This window comes from Arachis ipaensis, chromosome B9, assembly GCF_059453495.1.
Source record: "Arachis ipaensis isolate K30076 ecotype BB chromosome B9, ASM5945349v1, whole genome shotgun sequence".
NCBI lineage: Eukaryota > Viridiplantae > Streptophyta > Magnoliopsida > Fabales > Fabaceae > Arachis > Arachis ipaensis.
In genome coordinates, this window is record NC_142444.1 from 32,946,484 (window position 1) to 32,966,459 (window position 19,976).

At 33.8% G+C, this 19,976-nt stretch overlaps 2 protein-coding genes and 1 pseudogene across 2 annotated transcripts; 1 reads left to right on the forward strand and 2 right to left on the reverse strand.

Annotated features, from left to right (window-relative positions):
* LOC148544223 (uncharacterized) lies at positions 1-1,227 on the reverse strand. The gene is made up of 3 exons (XM_088498898.1): positions 679-1,227; positions 314-561; positions 1-229 (listed from the first exon to the last, which is right to left on the reverse strand). The coding sequence occupies exons 1-3, from the start codon at positions 1,225-1,227 to the stop codon at positions 1-3; spliced, it is 1,026 nt and encodes a 341-aa protein (XP_088355024.1).
* On the forward strand, positions 1,226-4,425 carry LOC107615343 (ferric reduction oxidase 5 pseudogene; annotated as a pseudogene).
* Positions 4,426-7,901: 3,476 nt separating this feature from the next.
* LOC107618105 (lon protease homolog 1, mitochondrial) lies at positions 7,902-18,995 on the reverse strand. The gene is made up of 20 exons (XM_016320043.3): positions 18,476-18,995; positions 17,917-17,982; positions 17,629-17,820; positions 17,483-17,548; positions 17,252-17,293; positions 17,019-17,141; positions 15,498-15,596; positions 15,247-15,312; positions 15,082-15,168; positions 14,396-14,435; positions 13,791-13,962; positions 12,824-12,948; positions 12,100-12,230; positions 11,896-12,000; positions 11,601-11,714; positions 10,835-11,002; positions 10,578-10,679; positions 9,927-10,178; positions 8,762-9,271; positions 7,902-8,336 (listed from the first exon to the last, which is right to left on the reverse strand). The coding sequence occupies exons 1-20, from the start codon at positions 18,797-18,799 to the stop codon at positions 8,133-8,135; spliced, it is 2,988 nt and encodes a 995-aa protein (XP_016175529.1). The 5' UTR covers positions 18,800-18,995; the 3' UTR covers positions 7,902-8,132.
* Between the last annotated feature and the right edge of the window lie 981 nt (positions 18,996-19,976).

The window sequence follows — 19,976 nt, forward strand, 5'->3', positions numbered from 1 at the left end:
CTATGCAATTGCGACAAGCAACGTTCCCCCATACTTACCATATAGATGGGTGCCGTCGATACTCACCAACGGCTTGCAATGACGAAATGCCTCGATACAAGGTGGGAACGTCCAGAACAGCCTATGAAAATAAGCATGAGACTTGTCCAACTGTCCCCCAACTCGAACAGGGCATGTCCGAAGGACTGCTACTGAACCAGGCATGGTCAACTGGACTCCTAACACCCACCTAGGGAGCTCGTTGTACGACTCATCCCAGTCACCATAGATGATGGCAACAGCCTTCTGCTTCGCCATCCAGACCCTCCTGTACGTCGGCCTGAATCCAAAGTGTGCGGCCCTGGCATTTAGGAGCACCTTGATGTTGACGGATGTATTAGCCCTCACCATTGGCATAATGAATGTCGCTATCACATGATAATCCAAACTCCTATGGTCGCTGGAGATAGAGGTGGCGAGACACGTATGCGGTCCGTTGTACCGTTTCACTTCCCAGACTCCCTTGCGCTGCCGGAGACTCAACCGAATCAACCACGTGCACCCATTCCCAAACTCAGAATACTTTCCCACATACCGGCGATAGTCAGACTCAACTACCTTGTACTGTACCCCTCGGTGGATGCTGTAAGTCTTCACACTCAACAAAGCCTCATCTTTATCCTGAAACTGCTGACCAACCTGGAACTCTGTCATACCAGCAGACCCGTCCACATCTCTAGCGCCAAATCCAGCAGCTTGCCCAGAAAGCCCATCATGCCTCATGGCATCCAGGTCCAATGATGAAAAATGGGGTGGGTACTGCTGTTTCCCAGAACTAGATCCACCTGCAGCCCCTCTTGGGTCACTCGCTCCGAGATCATCGCCACTGTCGTCAGCAATCAGATCCGGCTCAACATCATCATCATCTGGATCATCAAACAATCCGTCTCCAACACCAGCTGGTGTAGCACAATGTACTGAGGTCGGAAGATGTTTCCCTGTACCAACCTCGTCGCCGACATTGCCACTGAGGTCAATAGCGAACGAAGGGGAGGCGACAGGCTGGGTCGGTGGCTCATACGCAGGGACGGAGGAAGAAGCAACGGCAGGTCTCGAGCTAGAACCGGCCACCGTGGCTAAAGTGTGCGTATTCTGGTTCGAACCCCCCGAGTTGGATACCACATCAACCAACTTTGCCAACAGCTTTGGTGTCCTCACCTCGGGAAACTGCCGGCGACAATGATACATGACCTACAAGTCCTCATCACTCCCGATCGTGAAACAGTCATACTTCACGGTATCTTGGAGCACCGTCATTGGAATGCGATAGAAAAACTTCTTAACCCTTTTCAGACCATCCAGACCAAGTTTCAGAAGTACAGAGCTAACAAGGTCATCATAGCTCGTCGTAGGCCTCACGATAATACAGAGAGGATCCTTATCGGTGAACTTCACACTGGATCGAGTTTTTCTCTTAATCGATCCTCTGTGGTGAACCAACACTAGAAAACTATCCTCACTAGCCATCTGACCCCTCTATTGAGAGCAACTCACGTACACATCATATATATAGACCTCTGCTTCATAGTAATTCGAATCAAGTTCATTCGCACTATATATATATATAATTCGAATCATATCAATTCGAATTACCCTAAGTAAGCAACCAATACTAATTCAAATCAAGTAGATTCGAACTCCCTCTTCATGCAGTTGATGCTAGTAATTCGAATTGACTTAATTCGAACTACGCTTCCTTAAATCGATGTATATTGATTCGAATTACTTAGGAACGTTACTAGTCAATAATTCGAGTTATATCAATTCGAATTACGTTGAAAACTAATTCGAATTACATATATTTGTTCTTTGGTGGATTGATGTATCAGAATTTTGTTTGGCTGATTTGGGTAATTTTAAACCTCCCTTGGCACATATACGTTTTTTACCCTTTAGTATTATTTTGGATTATAAATTTTTATTAGGGCTAACCACCAAAAACGCTTTCGAATTATTCAAACATTGACAAAAATACACCCGAATTTTACTATCGACAAAAATGCCTTTAAATAATTTAAAAACACAATAACAATACCCAACAGTAAATATATATTTGTAAAACATACCTTAGAGATTGAATTTTGATGTGATTTTTTACAAGCATAATTAAAAAAATGAGATATCATTATTCTTAAAATTTAGTGATTTTTTTCTAAGTATATATTTTTTATGATTTTTTAAAAATATTATTAGTTGTTAAAAAAATTACAAAAAAATATATACTCAACGAAAAATTACCAAAATTTAAGAATAATAATATCTCATTTTTTTTAATCATGCTTGTAAAAAATTGTATCAAAATTTAATTTCTAATGTATTTTTTGAGAAATACATATTTAATATTAGATAATCTTGCAAAAAAACTAACATTGAATATGTATTTCTCAAAAAAATACATTAGAGATTGACTTTTGATGCAATTTTTTATGAACATGATTAGAAAAATGAGATATTAATATTATTATTAAAATTTGGTGATTTTTTGTTAAGTATATATTGTTTTATAATTTTTTTAAAAGTATTATTGGTTGTTAACAAAAAAAATATAAAAAAAATATATACTTAACCAAAAATCACCCATTTTTATGTATAATATCTTATTTTTATAATCATGTTTGCAAAAAATTTTATCAAAATTCAATCTCTAAGGTATTTTTTAAAAATATATATTTACTATTGGGTATTGTTGTTATGTTTTTAAATTATTTAAAATTATTTTTGTCGATAATAAAATTTGAGTGTATTTTTTTTAACGTTTAAATAATTTGAGAGCATTTTTTATGGCTAATCCTTTTTATTATTTATGACTCTATTATTAATTAATTTATTATTTACTTTATTTTTTTAATAAAATCATAATTCATATTATACAAAATTTTAATAATAAACATAATATATAAGAATTATAAACTAACGTAGATGATTACTTATATTTTTTTTATAAAAATAAATAAATAGTAGAGTTGATAGAAAAAAATAAATTTTTTTATCTAATTTTTCAACGAATAACAAACTAATGCTAACAAAAATACAGAAATTACAACTTTTAGCATTCAGAAGTAAAATCACTTCTGCAATCGGGATAACAAAAAAATTATCACACATTAAAAAAGGGCATTCATTTGTTCAAACTCTTTCAAAGACTAAACTAAACACGCTCTTGCACTTAAAGGTTTATAACGTTAAACCAACTTTTCTTTCTGCTTCTGCTTCTGCTTCTGCTGCTTCTTTAAGTGGCTGCTTCCAACACTTGACACTAAAAAAACACTTCACATACATACGTGCTGCCGCCAACTCCGACTCCTACCTCTCACAACCTTAACCACACTCCACGGTATTATTTTCTCTTCGTTGAATTGGCATAACTCCCTTCATATCCGTAATCCGTGAACTCATCTTTCATACCCAACAACAACAATCTCACACTCCAACTACCTCTTTCTTCTTCAATCCCCACACAATTATAATCTTCAGTTACAAATCAAAGTATACATTACAAGAGAAGAGAAAAAAAGACCAAGAAAAAGAAACCCACCAACAAACTCTTACATGTGTTGGGTCGAAAAATTGGCTATAGCTTTGTTCCATAATCTCTTCCTCTTTCCTAATGTTCCTTCTCCTCATGGGGCTTGTAACTCGTTACTGTATCTACCCAATCGAACAAAACAATGGTAAACTTTATGATTGGACATTTAAGGTTTTGTGGTTCATGTTTTTGGCATGTGGAGGGATAAGTGCATGTTCTAGTGCTGTTTTTGTTTGGTGTAAGAGATTAAATGACTTGAAAAGTAAGAAAATTTCGAATGTGCAAATTTCAATAACACCACCATCATCATCATCAACAAGAGCAAGATCGGAGGAGAGAGAGCTTGAAAGCTTTCCCCATCAAACTCTAATGGAAGCTACCAAAGTGCATTTTGGTGCAAGGCCTGATCTCAAGAGTAAGGGTAATTGCATATTTAGATTAGTGATTTCTTTTAGTTGATTCATATTACAAAATAATATAAGATATGTATTTTGTTAATATAATAATTTATATTACTTTATATTTTCTCACATAATATAAAATATTTTAACTTGTTACCAATTATATTTAATTAGTTTTTACATATTTTATGATTATTGATAAAATGTTAAAAATATAATTTATTTCATCAGTAATATTTTATTTGAATCAACCAAAATAATTGGTTCTAATCTGCATATATTTGACGTAATTTTCTATTATCATCAAGTAATTAATACTAATTGGCTGCTCATGATAATTCAGAAATTCTGTATGAGTGCAAAGAAGAAGATGTTGGAGTAATGGTTTGTGGGCCCAGCAGCATGAGACATGAAGTAGCCGAAATTTGTGCTTCTAGTTCAGCCCACAATCTTCACTGAGTCCATTAGCTTTAATTGGTGATAAATGATTCACACTTATATTACAATTTAAGATGTTATATATTTATCATCTTATTGTAATATTAATACATATTTTGTTACTAGTGAATTAGGTACTTTTCTACTTAGAGTTAAGTCTTATTTTAGTCTTTGAGATTGACGAGTTATACCGATTTAGTTCTCGAAATTTCAATTGCTCTAAATTAGTTTTTCAGATTAAAAAAATACACTATGTTAGTCTCTTCCTCATTTTCTGTCATCAGAACACTGACATTGTCAATGACGTAGTCGATTCTTGCCACGCTGGACATAAAAAAATGACGTCATTTGTATTTGGCGCTAAACATACTTTAAAATGACATTGTCTGCCTCTGAAAGAAAAATAAAACGTTACTCTTCTTTTGTCATCACTCTTTGTATTCAACTTCTCCATAATAGTTGCAGAAAAAAAAATTTCACTTCTAAGTGACAAAAATTAGTGAGTGGTAGCTGTGTTAGGATTTCTGGAAACTACCGGATCACCATATAGTAATCCAAACAAAAAGCTACTTATTTAAATTATGTTGCACCAGAATTTGTTGTTGATCCAAATTTTATTGCACCAGAAGTTATTATCGTTCTTCTTTTAAGTAGTGATCAACATGCACCTGTTCAAGCTCCTCCAAAATCTGCACCTCAACTTACTAATGTCCAGGAAATTGAGATCAAAATTTTTCAACTAAGTTACTCAGATACACAAGAGTCTCAAGAAGTAATTGCATTTAGTTTAACAAACCACATTTGATTTAATAGAACAATCAAACTAAATTTATGTAATATTTACAGAGAAGAAAAGAAAAGAAAAAAGATGAAGATGAAGTGAAGAAGAGTGACATAAATCTTATTTAGGTTATAAAAGGGGATTAGGTACGATTTTGGTCTCTAAGGTAGGGACTGAAAATTTTTTTCGCCTCCAACTTTTTTTGCATATAAAATTGTCCCTAAAGTTTAACTTAGTTTTAAAATCGTCTTTTTTACCAAAATTTTAATTTTTATTATTAAACTACCCGTAATTAAAAAATTATAAAATGAAAAAAGAAAAAAAAAAAAAGAGAACACGGGGAAGGGGGAAGGGGGAAGGGCAGAAAGGAAGAAGAAGAAGGGGGAAGGTCAGAGGGGAAGACGAAGAAGGGGGAAGAGGAAGGGCGAGGGACAGACGAGGGGAAGAGGAAGGGTGAGGGACGGACGAGGGGAAGAAGAAGAGGGAAGGGCGAGGGACGGATGGACGTCGACGCCAGTGTTCGACGTCAACGCTAGCAGATCCGCGAGGGTGCGCGCCGCTCGCTGTTTCTGCTCCTCCTTCTCGCTCGCTCGCTCGCTCGCCGGTCATCACTGCTCCTCGTCGGTCGCCGCTGCTTCTCGCCACTTGCCGCTATGCTTTGCATCCTCGCCGATGTTCTTCCATAGGGTTCCAATTTTACTCCTGATTTGTTGATTTTGTTAATTACATTGTTACTTCTTCTGTATCTTCTGTTAATTATATTGTTAATTTTTTTTTTGTAGATTTGTTGATTTTGTTAATTATATTATTTCTAATTATGATTCTATTATTGTTATTGATTCTAATTCTATTCTACTTCCATGGTTCTTCTGCTTCTGTTTCTTCTTCTTCTGATTCTGATTCCATTATCCATTGTTGTTGTTGATGCTTCTGGTTGCTTCTACTTCTATTTTTTTGTTTGTTCTTTGGAGTTGAGAGAGATAGTGATGGAGATTATACAAATTTATTTTTTCATTTCTGTTTCTGCTTTTTTGTTTATTACATTGTTTTATTGTTGTTATTGCTGGTGCTTTGATGAAGAAGAAGAAGTAAAAAGAGATGATGTTGTGATGGAGAAGAAGAAAAAGAAGAATAGAAAATGAGGATTTTGGTGAAGAAGGAGAAGCGTATTTTGGTCCAAAAGACGATTTTAAAACCAAATTAAACCTTAGCGACGAATTCGAATGCAAAAAAAAGTTGGGGATGAAAAACATTTTCAACTTTTACCTTAGGACCAAAATCATACTTAAATGAAACAATTAAATTGGAGTAACTCCACTTTTATGGCATATCATCTAACCGTTACTATGTTTATGTGGCAAGAATTGGTCATGACGGTGTTAGTGCTCCGATGATAGAAAATGAGAGAAGGACTAACGTGGTGCATTTTTTTGAATTTGGGGCACTAATTTAGAGCAATTGAGATCTCGAAGACTAAATCAGTACAACTCACCAATCTCAAAGACTAAAAGTGGGACGTAATTCTTTCTATTTTTACTAAAAATATAAGATAGTAATAAATGTATGAATATTTAAGATGATGATAGGTATTTACGTTGGTGTTTATTTCAATACAATGATAACTTTTTAGTAAATCCTATCTAACCCTCTCTAAAATAACATATAATTTATCCTCTATGATATGTCAACTTCTAATTATTGGATGTTATCTTAATGATAACTAACTATACTTGTAACTTGAGTTACCTCAGTTTAATTAGAGTTAATATCTTAACCATAATAAAATTATTTTGTAATTAATTTATTATTTAAAATGAGTAATTATCTAATTTTTTAAAATATTAATAACCAATATTTTTTTAAAATAATTCTTTCTAAAAGAACACTTTTGAGTTCTCGTTACTTGGACATTATCACTCTTTAATATAACCATTCACTATCTACCATGATAATAATTGAATACTTTGAATATCATTTTATTTATTTATTTTTTGTCTTTTTTTAAGATATTTTTATCAAAATATAAGATATTTTTACTAAATTATAAACCCGGTGAACTTTTAAATTTTTAAATAAATCTAACTATTCATGCTAAAATTTTAATCTTATTAAATAAAACCAATATAAAGAATGATCTATCATTATCAAAAAAGATAATAAAAAATTGGATAGAAATGAGATTTTATGAGTTCACCTCTTTAGAAGGCGCGACAACAATTAAAGAATGGAGAGGAATGAAAACTATTAGAGAGAGAGTTAGGATACCTGATTTGGGAAAAGAAGTTTTTCAATTTTTTCTTCTGTATTTCAAAAGAAAAAATGATTCAAAAAAATAGGATTAATTATTAATATTTTAAAAAATTATATAATTATCTATTTTAAATAATAACTTAATTACAAAATATCCTATTATGATTAAGATATTAATTCTAATTAAATTAAAATAACTCAAGTCACATATAATTAGTTATCAGGTTAAGATAATATCCAATTAAGAATCGAGTAAAATTTACCTAAATTTTTACGTATAGATATAATAAAAATATAAACATGTAAAAATACGATACATAGCCTATATTATCTATATCAGTATTTAACTTTTTTTAAAAATATATATTATATTTTTTTTATACTAAAATGTCTTTATAATTAATTAAAAAGGGAAAGACGAACTATTCTCCTTCAGGCATGAGCACTCCCCATCTTGAGAAAACAATTTGATACCGAACATCTCAAGTCTCAACTATAAAATATAAATGTACATATTATTACACTCGGTTACAAAATCTGAAAGAGAAAATGATACTTCTCCTCTGCCCAGCAGATGAATTTAAAGGTCCAAGAAACACTGGCATTAAATTAAATACAAAAATATAGTACAAAATTCAGGCTGGTTACCAGCACATCAAAGAATTGAGTTTCAAATAAAGGATGATCCTACAGAGCATTATAGCGAGACTGACTTCTCCGAATGCTGGGAATTGTCATCATCAAAAGCCAAATCAAAGATCTGCATGAAGTCATCAACAAAATGAACATCAAGACCTTCTTTAACATTTGGTGCCAGCTCGTCAAAGTCTCTCCTGTTGGCAGAAGGGAATACAATGGTCTTAACTTCGCTTCTCCTCGCAGCTATTGTTTTCTCCTTAACCTGCACCATATTCAAAGCATTGCATGAGTCAAGGATGCAAATAAATACTCCATATCACCAAAAATTGGGCAAGGGTTCATAGAGGTTTGTATTCTTTTTCCATTTACGGTTAGTTTTTCTTTGGTGTCTTTCCATTTATAGTTAGTTAATATGCTAAAATATATTTTAGTTCCAGAAAATGGTTTTATCTTTTTCAAATAATTATAAAAATACAACATTGTCTTCGACTTTAAAAATAAGATCATTTTCAAGATCAAGTAGGCCTTTAATTGCAGAGTAGATACTGAAAGCAGGTAGCCAACGCATGGACAATACCATTTCCTTTCATAAAGAAAATATTAAAGAGAAAAAAAAAATATGTAAGCATGACTGCAGCTAAAGATTATAACCAATAAGATCGGAATAAATGGCATTTCTCAACCTACCCCGCCAATGGGAAGAATCTTCCCGGTGAGTGTGACTTCCCCTGTCATTGCCAGATCCTTTTTTACGGGCTTCTTCATAGCAAGGGACAACAATGAAGTCGTCATCGTGCAGCCAGCACTAGGTCCGTCCTTTGGTGTAGCCCCTGCAGGAACATGGAGATGTAACTTTGAATTTGCAAAGAAATGATTTTCTGGTTCCTTCTCCAGTAGTATTCTTCTGGCAATTGTATGAGCTATCTGAGCACTTTCTTTCATCACATCCCCCAATTGACCAGTGAGGTTCAGGGCTCCTTTTCCATCCCCTTCTTCGACAAGGGTTGTCTCTATATAAAGGGTAGAACCACCCATAGCTGTCCAGGCAAGACCCATGACAACTCCAATAGGTGTCTGATCGTAGATGCGTTCAGCATGGAAGACAGGCTTGCCAACATAGTCAGCTATATTTGATTTATCAACCAACACTTTCTCAATTGTCGTAGTTTCAATTTCCTTATCTTCATCACTTCCTTCCTGCCAAAATCAAGATCCATACAAATGAGCAACAAGTGAGCTGTTGGACAAAAAAATTCAGGTTTATAGAAAGAAAACACATCAACTGCTAAATGTGTGTGCCGATATTGGTAGAGGCCGTTCAGATACACGTATAAAATGCATTTTTTCTATCATTTTTTTTTTGGCCAATATAAAACTGTTATACCATGTTTGGACATATGAGAAGAAAACCGACAGAACACCTAGTCAGGAAGGTGGATGAGATGGAAGATGGACAAAGAGTGAAAGGCAGAGAAAGACCTAAGAAGACCATCCATTAGGTGGTCAAACGAGATCTACATGTAAACAGTCTCTCTGTAGACATGATACATGACAGAGCTCAATGGCGTCGTTTGATTCATGTAGCCGATCCCACCTAGTGGGACAAGGCTTTGTTGTTGTTTCTTGTTGTATAGAACTGTTATACCATAACATCTGCATGCTCATGGCAACACCATAACATCAAGTAATGTATTGGAGAGTTACTAAGTTTTCATTCACTAATACTTGGTTTTATTTGGTAATGAATCAATTGCCACAAAGTAAATTTAACAAAAAAAATAAAAAAATCATATATATATATATATATATATATATATATATATATGCTCCCAGAAAAGTTAACATTACATACCTTCACATCTGTCAATTGGTTTTCAGGAGATTCAGATTGATCAACTGGTAGATCTGTTTGCTCCTTGTCAACTTCTTTGTAAGGCTCACTCATTTGTTCAGGGTTACTACTATCTGCTACCATGGAGCTTTCCTTCTGATTGGGATCTGGATGTGATTCAACATTATCTTCTTCAACTCTTTTAGCCTCAACAGATTGAACACTAGCAACAGTGGCTTTTGTCTCCCCTTTCCTCACTAGTTGTAGTGCTATCTGCGATACCACAAACAGAATATTTTGGGCCCAGGTAACCAAAGCATTTACTAAAATTCAAATATATTGAAATATAGCAATCTCCAAAATTGAAATCAAACAGCTAAGTCAATATTAAGAAACAACCAACAGGAGATAAATAAGTGCAACTAAATATAAATATAGCGGCTCTTGCTCATTTGACACTATACTTAGAACATTGCTAATGGTTATGGGCAACAACCTACTATTAACAATAGCACATCTTTAATTCTGCCATAACAATTCACCATTTCACAAAACTTTTACTTTGTCCAATGATAGCCTAACTATGCCATGTCATTTATCCAAACTTGGAACTTGCTATACAAAGATATTCAATACAATTGAACTATATACATGCAGACTTAAAGGCAGCACCTTTCGGTATATTTTCTCTATGTGCTTTTGGAGATTCCTGACACCTGCTTCTCGGCAGTAATTTTCTATCAAGGCAAGAAGAGCAGCATCGGTCACTTCCACCTGAAGCAAGTTCATTTTTGTAGTTAATATTTAGTCGATAAAAATGAAAATGGCTATAAAAGACGGCATCGTCATGTTTGCAGTAACCATGGATTTCAAGTATGGCATTCTTTGTGTATAAAAGGGACTACAACATGGGTGGAAAAAAAAAGTACTTGTTCTGGCTTGATTCCACATGCTTCTCGTGTACTCTTCTCCAGATAATCTCTGGCGATGTGCATTTTCTCGTCAGTGATGTATCCAGCAATAGCAACAACCTCCATCCTATCCAACAGAGGGTTTGGTATCATTTCCACTACATTTGCAGTGCAAACAAAGAGAACCTGTGGAAATGATTTCAATGGTAAGTCATGTGGTTAACATGTTGAATAACCAAATTTTCCCCTAGAATACTATCATTAGCCACGCAACCATAGTTATCAAAACCGAGCCAATAATCGAACCAATCAAGACATTGGGTCAGTGGTTAAACCAATAGGTCACTGGCTGAACCGTTTAAATAAAAATTAGTTAATTCAATTTCATTTATATAATATATTTAATATATATATATATATATATATATAACAAATAACAACTTAGCCTAGCGGTATTGGGTAAGCTTGCCTAGGCATACTAGGAGAACCTGGGATCGATTCCCGAGTTATATAAAACAGGTGCTAATGCCATGCTGACGTCATTGCTTCTGTGACCTGCTAGTTCACTTGGTCCGTTTAAACCAGGTTTGACCGGTTTTCACTGGGTTGACCAAGTTTGACCAGTCTAAATACTAAATTAGACCTGGTAGGGTTCGGTTCACCAGCTTTTCGGTTGAACCAGCTGGTCCGGTTTGATAACTATACACGCAACCCACTTGAACATGGACATGAACATATTACACATAAAAAAGCATGTCACCATTCAAGCTACCAAATATGTTACCTTTGATAAATCAATGGGAACATCAAGATAATGGTCCAGAAAATTAGCATTCTGCTCCGGATCCAAGAGCTCTAGCAAGGCACTTGCTGGATCACCAGCATGTCCTCTGCCCAACTGTCAATTGAATAAAACAAATATTCAAATATGAATACCAAAATCATCCTCCTAAATTCTAAAAGAACATTTAGGAAGGAAAACAAAAATCATGCAGCATATTTATTTTGACCAAGCAAACATACTAAGGGAGAATAGAATACTCAATTCAAATAAATTGAACCAACTACCAATGTATTACTTTGTCAATCTCGTCAATCAAAACAAGAGGGTTGGCTGTCCCCACATTCTTTAGGCATTGTACCATCTTTCCTGGCATAGCACCAATATAGGTTCTACGATGACCCTGTAAGATGGCGTATATATGATTCAGAACACTACCTCATTTGTTGCCATGGAACTAACATATAATTTAACCTTAACAAGGAGACAGAAAATTAGTTACCTTTATTTCAGCTACATCAGCTAATCCTCCTACAGAGAAACGGAAGAACTTACGGTTCAAGGCACGTGCAATTGAACGGCCAATACTTGTTTTGCCCACTCCTGGTGGACCAGAAAGACAGATTATTTTTCCTGCAAATATGAGAAAGATCAGGAATCATGTCAACCTTTTTGAAAATGAAAAGATGAAAGGCACCATAGGCAATAAATACACCATGATATTTAGAAGACTGATACAGTCAACCAAGTTATTAATCTTCCAAACTTCTATGCGTAAAAAGTTAATTTAAATAAACATAACTAATAACATACTCCACAGCTTACACTGGCATATTCTCCCATAACATAAAATAATCTTTTTTTGGGTAAAATATATGTAAATAGTCTCTCTCTCTCTCTATATATATATGAAATCAAGCATCAAGATATGTGGTGATTAAAGATTTCTTAGCAAAAGCATCTCTGCTTTAAGAAATGACATCACTATAGTATCTATAAAACTTGGCGGACACTAGATACATTACTATTGATATTATATTCAATCAATTAGCTGTAAAGTGTCAATTAGGTTAGATTAGAATCAATTATGAATGATTATGTTTATCTTTAGTAGGTATTGTAATGATTAATCAGTGTATATAAATATATGAGCTGAGGAGTTCAGAAGCCTCAAGCTTTTCACGTTAAATCACTGTCTAAACAATTACAAAAATGAAAATGATTACCTTGAGAAGTCCCTCTTAGTTTCCCAACAGCTATGAATTCCAATATCCTTTCCTTCACATCAGTTAATCCATAATGATCTTCATCCAGAATCCCTTGTGCCCGAGTAACATCGAAGTTCTCATCACTGGATTTTGAAATAATAGATCAACCAAATTATGAGATTCACAACAGTCATAGTAAAAGTAAAGAACGCTACACATGGTCCATTTGCTTTTAGTTCTGAAAAAAAAAATTTTAAAAAATAAGAGAGGAAAGAATTAAGTCAAACAGATTACCTAAGAGGAATTGACGTTGAAAGAATTAGCTTTTGTTTTTGGATATTTTATAAGTAAGGATAAAACAATATTATTTTCAAAGGCATGATTACCAAAAAGAATATCTACTTCTACTATATATAATCTACTTCTACTTCTATGTCTACTATTTATAATCGGAATTGGGAGGACCGGCGGGGTTTGGACATTTGGTGCACAATTTTTCTAAAATATCCTTCATCATATATGTCAATAAAAATACATTGTTTTGTTATTTATAAGACTTGAATCCAATACCTCATTCTTATACTTACCTTCTTGACTTATCTCACATTTATTATTATTACACATTTAATATATATAAAAGGATATAGATTAATAATAGCCACTAAAAGTGGCTTATTAATCCATTAGTATCATATAATTCAAGCATGCTTAGTTGAGTAGATGTTATTATAGGCTAATAATGAAATTTCATCTTATCAGACTCATTCACTGTTCCCAGAATCTACTGAAAACTCTATCTACGCATTTTAGTTAACACCACAAAAAACCACCAAAAACCCTTGTTGACTTGTTCTAATTTGAACTATCAACCACATCTGTCCAACCCACATAAATGGTAACAGGGATGTTATAAGATATCCTTGAAATCACAAATTTCAATTCCTACAGCCAACAGTAATAAGAGCAAAGTTCTGTAAACACAAACCTGTATTCTCCCCAAGGTAGTGCAGTCAACCAGTCCAAGTAGTTACGGGTAACACTGAATTCACTAGAACTAGCCTCCAACAGCTGCAGCTTTGTGAGTTCTTCGTCTATGACTTGCAAAACATGAGGGGGGCATTTTTCTCTCTTTGGTTCAATCCTTTCCCTGAATTTACCTTAAATAAAAGAAAAGGTAATTCTATTTTAGCAACAAGCCAAAAAACACTTCACCAGAGAATACAACCATTCAGCCATACTTGATGGAATGGCTGGAAGCAATATAACTCAAATATGATCAGATTATTACTGCAGGCCAGCCAGAATATGAAAAAACTATAACAAAGAGAACATTCCTACACTTATTATGCGGCCACAAGATTTAAAGGATACTGCATAGAAACACAGAGATGAGGACAAGATAAAGTTAAACCAGTCAAGTGAGAATCATTTAGTGATTTCTAAGTCATGAAGACTTTGATCACTAATTAATTGATTCAACAATGATCTTTCCTACATGCTTATATACACAATCAACCTTGAGGCAAGAAATGAGAAACAAAAAGAAGTGTATCATCCTGATTTACAAACATATTATAGAGCAGAACATACTAGTGAGAGCTGTCTTATCATCGGTCTCCAGACCCAATTCCTGTAAATACACCAAAAGAACGAATAAACAATAAATTCTGACCAACTAAATATCATTTGCAAAGGATAATAATTTAACTCATGTTAGGAGTACTGTATTGCATATTTCTTTCAAATTTCTATGCATGGTTAGAGCTACTAATTGACTTTAACTGACACAACAGATGAGCTTAGCAGTGGTCTACACATGATGCCACCATCGCTCTCAGCAGTGTGTAGAACCACTGCTGGCATTCTATTCGGTGATGTTTCTGGACATTTTGTTTCAAGTAGCAATCAAAACAATATGTATCTATAGGAGTATAGGTTGAGAAAAATGCTGAGTATATATCTGCTATATTGTTTACTATATTCTAGGGAAGTCACACAGGCCAAGTAGCTACATTTTTCTATGGTCGTTATCTTGTGGTTTTGAAAGTTTTGGTGTCAATCTAGGGCATTGATCTTGCTGCTGGTATTCTCCTTATGCTAATACTTGTAGGCAATTTAAAATAAAGGATTGAAGAATAGAAGCTAAATCAAATATGCAATGAACCAAACTTTCTAGTTAGAAAATAGGTTGACAAGCCAGAAATAAAAAGTTGTTCAGCATTACAGGCACACCGATGTATTACATAACCAAATCATGAGAGATTTGTAGTTTGTACCTTCTTTATGGCCTTAAGTTGCTCATTTAACAAGTAACGGCGCTGCTCACCACTTATCTTTTCTTCAATTGCTTTTGCAATTGATTCCTAACAAAATCAACACCCGCGTCAATATATGATGAAAATTTGAGTGGAGCATAAAAGTGCATTCAAAAGAACTATTACCTGAATCTTACTGATTTCCATCTCTTTCTTTACCAACTCCAGTGTGAGTTTTAATCGTTTATACACCTGTTCAGCAAAATCAGAAACAATAGTTCCAATATTATAATTTTAAAATTCCACAGGTTCACTTATTTATATGTTAATTGAAATTAAAACTGATTATAGCCTCAGAAATATCTATATTTTTATATATAGTCTGCAATGCATAAAGCCAATCTTTCTCAGCGTAAGTGGCAAAGTACAGTACTCACATCTAACTCTTCAAGAACTTCTTGACATTGCAATTTGTTTGCCCCGGATATTGCAGCTCCAAAATCTGCTAGCTTCGGATAAGTGAAATCACCTATATGCTGTGCATTTTAAAATGAAGAAAGTCAACATGACATGATAAAATAATATAGGTTAAGTAATTAACTATTATCCAATATTAATTGTCATAACCGTCAAATAAAGTCGTACTGCATCATTCATGCTTATATGTTTCACAAAAAGAAAACTTATGAAAACAATAAAAAAAAAAAAAAAAAAAAGATAGCCATTGTATAGTACATGATCGTATAGTCCATTCAGTTGCTTATAGGTTGTAAAAAGAATATAGTTTCACTATCCTGCAGTTATGTTATAAAAAGAATTTTCTTTCAGAAAATTCCTCATTATTTACAAGGAACAAACTGACTCAACCAAATAATTGAAATATAATAATGGACTGAAACCTCTTGATCTTCTGATTGAAATGGAAGTTATATTTAAAAAAATTATTGTTGATTTGTTTGCTGTAAATGCAGCTCATATCTCATATCAGACAGATAGATAATATTTCAATTTTCAATTGATATGACATGAAACAAACTCAAGTATTCTATAATGTATTAATGTCAAACATGCACAATGGACAATTATATTAAATTAAACAACAAACTTTTAGTTTCCTCCACAGCAAACCTAAGGTAAATGATTATTACAAAACCCATATTATGTTGCAAGGATGCCTAACAAGTCCATATCACCAAGATCCAGCATATTTGAATTTGAGTGATGCTTCTTGAATACATGAAAATAGTGAAAGCTATCACATGTTTGGGGTTCTCAACATTGTACAATAAAGCAAACAGGACAAAGGAAAATGTGCAACAACTGAATTTGAGGTTGGGGGTTAATTATGTTAAAAGGACCCTGGGCCTTGGAAGGAATTAGTTAATTAGCAAGAAGAAATAAAAGAGATTATGGTTATTAGAGGTGTAGAACAGGTTCAGATGAGAAATTAGTCATTAAGTCTGGGGAGCAAGGGAACTCTCATATATTGCTAATCCATTGTGGTTTTGTATACAAGAATAATGCTCACTTAACATTCTGATCCCGTTCCAATGGATGTATATGTCTATATGTTAACAGTTTTAGTCATTAAAAACACATTAAAACGGTACATTTTCAAGGAATTTAATGTGGTTAATGCGAATAATAATAATTTACCTACCCTTTACCAAACATTTTTGTTCCTCACTAAACCTTTCATATTTCTTCCTTCTACCACTTCGGTTCCACTCACAGTAAAATTATAAAAAATGATGGATAATAACTATTTTCCATGTGACAAGATGGTGTGATAGATCAATTCATTGGATTTGTTACAATATTAAGAAAAGATTCATTTAGTCAAGTAACTTAAACATGAGACACTAGAAAGTAATTGATGCAAACAAACAGTGCCACATAAACAAAGGATAACTCCAATTCCCTCTCCCTAATAAACTCATATAGAGAAAGATCCAAACCTTAGTGTAAGTCTGGACATGGTCTCTCCAAAGGGAACTTGTTTTAAGAACATCCCTTAGGGTTGATATAACCTCAAAAGATGTGGCCTTTATAAGATCATCATCTTTATTATATGGCTTATCCTGCATCACCAAGTAAAACCACATAAAACTACAATAACAAGGCAAAGAAACCTATTACTCCTGACCAAGATGTAGACTAAGGAAACAATAGATAGCAGTTACAAACGAACCTTGAGATGATCAACTTTTACAGTAAGTGGATCCTCACTAACCTGTAGATAAGACACAAGTTTTCACATCAAATAATCATCAGAATATTTCAGACGCTACTAAGAGAAATGATTATTTGTAAACAGAAATCCCTTTCAAGTGCGAGAAACACCCAGTTGTACAAGTAGGATGGCACAAAAAGATACATCAAACATCAATTTTTCTGTGTTTTCCATTTGGTCAATACATACCATCTCTGTTATACGTAGACGCCGATGACCAATCAGAATCACCTGTTCCCCATGGATGCTCGAAATCTGGCATTGAAAACAGGATTAGCGACAAAACCAGATGCAAATATTCAAGATATGTAAGTCATTGATTCAAAAACTCATACTTGAGCTAGAGTCCCAACTTCATGAAGACGATTAAACAGCTCTTTTCCTTTTAAATCATACACACTTTTTTCCGTTTCAGAGCCAGATACTATGCTTGGATCAGCCCCTGGATCATCCTTAAGAAGGAAAGCACCAGCATAAGGGGCTTGTCTTTCTCGACTTTCCTGCAAAGCTGCTAACAATTTTGGATCCTAGATGCATAGTAAAATACCAATCAGACAACCATACTGGCAGCTTTTTCAAGCTATATTTAACCATCAGTCCATCATTTTGATAAGAAACAGTACCTTAACATAGATTGGCATATAAAATCCTGGAAAAAGTGGCCGATGTGGCAATGGCAATGCCAAAACCTGATCGGAGCAAACATAAGAATACAAACATTTTATTATATTCTCCAAACGAGGAAAATGGTAATAAATCAATGTATAAAAGGCATACCATTGATAAACTCCAAATATTTACTTTAGCGAGTAAAATAATTAAAAAAATGGACATTGAAACCATAGCTATATTTGCCTGATGAAGGAACAGCACAGTGTACTGTTGCATTGAGACAAGTAAGAATTCGCAGCCTTGGACACAGTTTACATATTAAAAATATTTTTTTTTCTGTTAAATTAAAAAAAAAAACTAACTTGATCCATAACTCCACAGTCCACACCTTGCATAACAATGATAATTTACTACCTAACTACAATTTCGACACACACATTCTTCATTCATACACTTCAAAGTTCAAACTTAACTTCAAACACAGCATCAATAACCAAAAACCAAAATTCGGCAATTGTTGAAGACTAATTTAAACAACTACAGTTCTAAAATAAATCCAGAAAAACTAACAGTGAGGTAATCTTCAGGTCTGGGGTAAGTGGACACTATAGCCGAAGAAGCCTTCGCCTGCGCCTCGTCGGCGGCACCGGACTCAGTCGACTTCACTTCCGCGTCAACCGCCTGATCCGACCCGTCGCCAGAACCCGAACCGGAACAGAAAAATAAGCGCCCAACCGAGTTACCATTCCTCCGGCCCAACCCGCCAAGTGAATTGAGCACTCGGAGCAGCGGGGAGCTGGACTCAGCGACGGGCCGGAGCGCCGTAACCGCCGCGGCAGAGGGGAAGCGATGGTGGTGGATGCGGGAGGACGAGGAAGTGATGAGCTTCAACATTGATTTGTTCAATGAAGCGAAGGAGCGAATGGAATTGTTGAAATCGAAGGTTTTTGAAACATGCCCTAGAATACTGTTCGGGAATTTAGGAAATGGGGCTTAATTGTGCTGGAAACGTCCATGGATGCTGTTGAAAGAAGGAAATGGGAGGGGGTGTGTTATTTTGTTGAGGGTTAAGCCCTTCATAAACCCTCGCATGTCTAGTTTGACGAAACTAGCCTTTTGTTACCACTGAAGTACGATTTTGTCCTTGAGAATATTTTCATATTTAATTATTTATTTAAATAAAAAACCCAAAGAATAGCCTTGGCAAAATAATTACAAAATTTATCCCATTTTTATTTTAAAAAATTAAAATTCTTTTACTTATTTTTTGTTTTTAAATTTTAAGTCTGTCCCACAATAATTCGTTTCCAATTCTTATTTTATATTTGTTGAAAAAAATATTTTTATTCTTCTTGATCTTATTTTTAATACAAATCATATTTTTTATACTTTTTTTTCTCTAAAATCTTACAAAACAATTTTTTTTATAGTGTAAGAATAAATTTTTTCCATTTTTCTATCAATTATTTTATCAAGTATGATTTTTTATTATTCAACTATTTTTTCACTTATTTTTTCACATATTTTATTTTAGTCTCACTTAAAAAATATATAGTGAGATATTACATTTTAAAACAACAATTAAGTGAAAAAAAGCGGAGAGAATACTGTAGCTGTAAGCTTTTGGCATTTTAGAAGACAGGTTTTATAAAATAATGTAGATAGCTTCATCTAGTTAAAGTCATTAGCTCAATTTATCTGCTAAAAATTCTTTAAACATGATTCTAATTAACCCTCTACTCTTTATTTTTTATCTATCAACTTCCAAATCAAGTATTCTTTTGCAGCCAAGTATTAATTTTTTATATCGATAATTTATAGATTTAATCAACCCTTAATTGACATGAAGATGTTATTAGTATCTAAAGATCGTCAATTAAAAAATTCTATGTATGAAAAATATGCAATATTAATCATAAATTTACAAGTACCTTTAATAATTTATATCTTTTTTCATCGTTGCATAAATATTATCTAAAACAAATTTCTGCCCAAATTGAATTTCATTGTATGATGATAGATTCTCATATGCTATGTAGAGTTTCTCAATCAAACTCTCTAGAGAGATTAA

Bases quoted from the DNA above. Each gene is read 5' to 3' on its own strand.
- LOC148544223 (XM_088498898.1), bottom strand. From the start codon at position 1,227: ATGTATCATTGTCGCCGGCAGTTTCCCGAGGTGAGGACACCAAAGCTG. The intron at 562-678 runs GTTGGTCAGCAG...TATGTGGGAAAG, and splicing joins CTGGTATGACAGAGTTCCAG to TATTCTGAGTTTGGGAATGG. The intron at 230-313 runs GTACAGGAGGGT...CGAGCTCCCTAG, and splicing joins CACTTTGGATTCAGGCCGAC to GTGGGTGTTAGGAGTCCAGT.
- LOC107618105 (XM_016320043.3), bottom strand. From the start codon at position 18,799: ATGTTGAAGCTCATCACTTCCTCGTCCTCCCGCATCCACCACCATCGC. The intron at 17,549-17,628 runs GTATGAGTTTTT...TTTCAATGCCAG, and splicing joins AAGTTGGGACTCTAGCTCAA to ATTTCGAGCATCCATGGGGA. The intron at 15,313-15,497 runs GTGAGTACTGTA...TTTGCTGAACAG, and splicing joins AAGTTCTTGAAGAGTTAGAT to GTGTATAAACGATTAAAACT.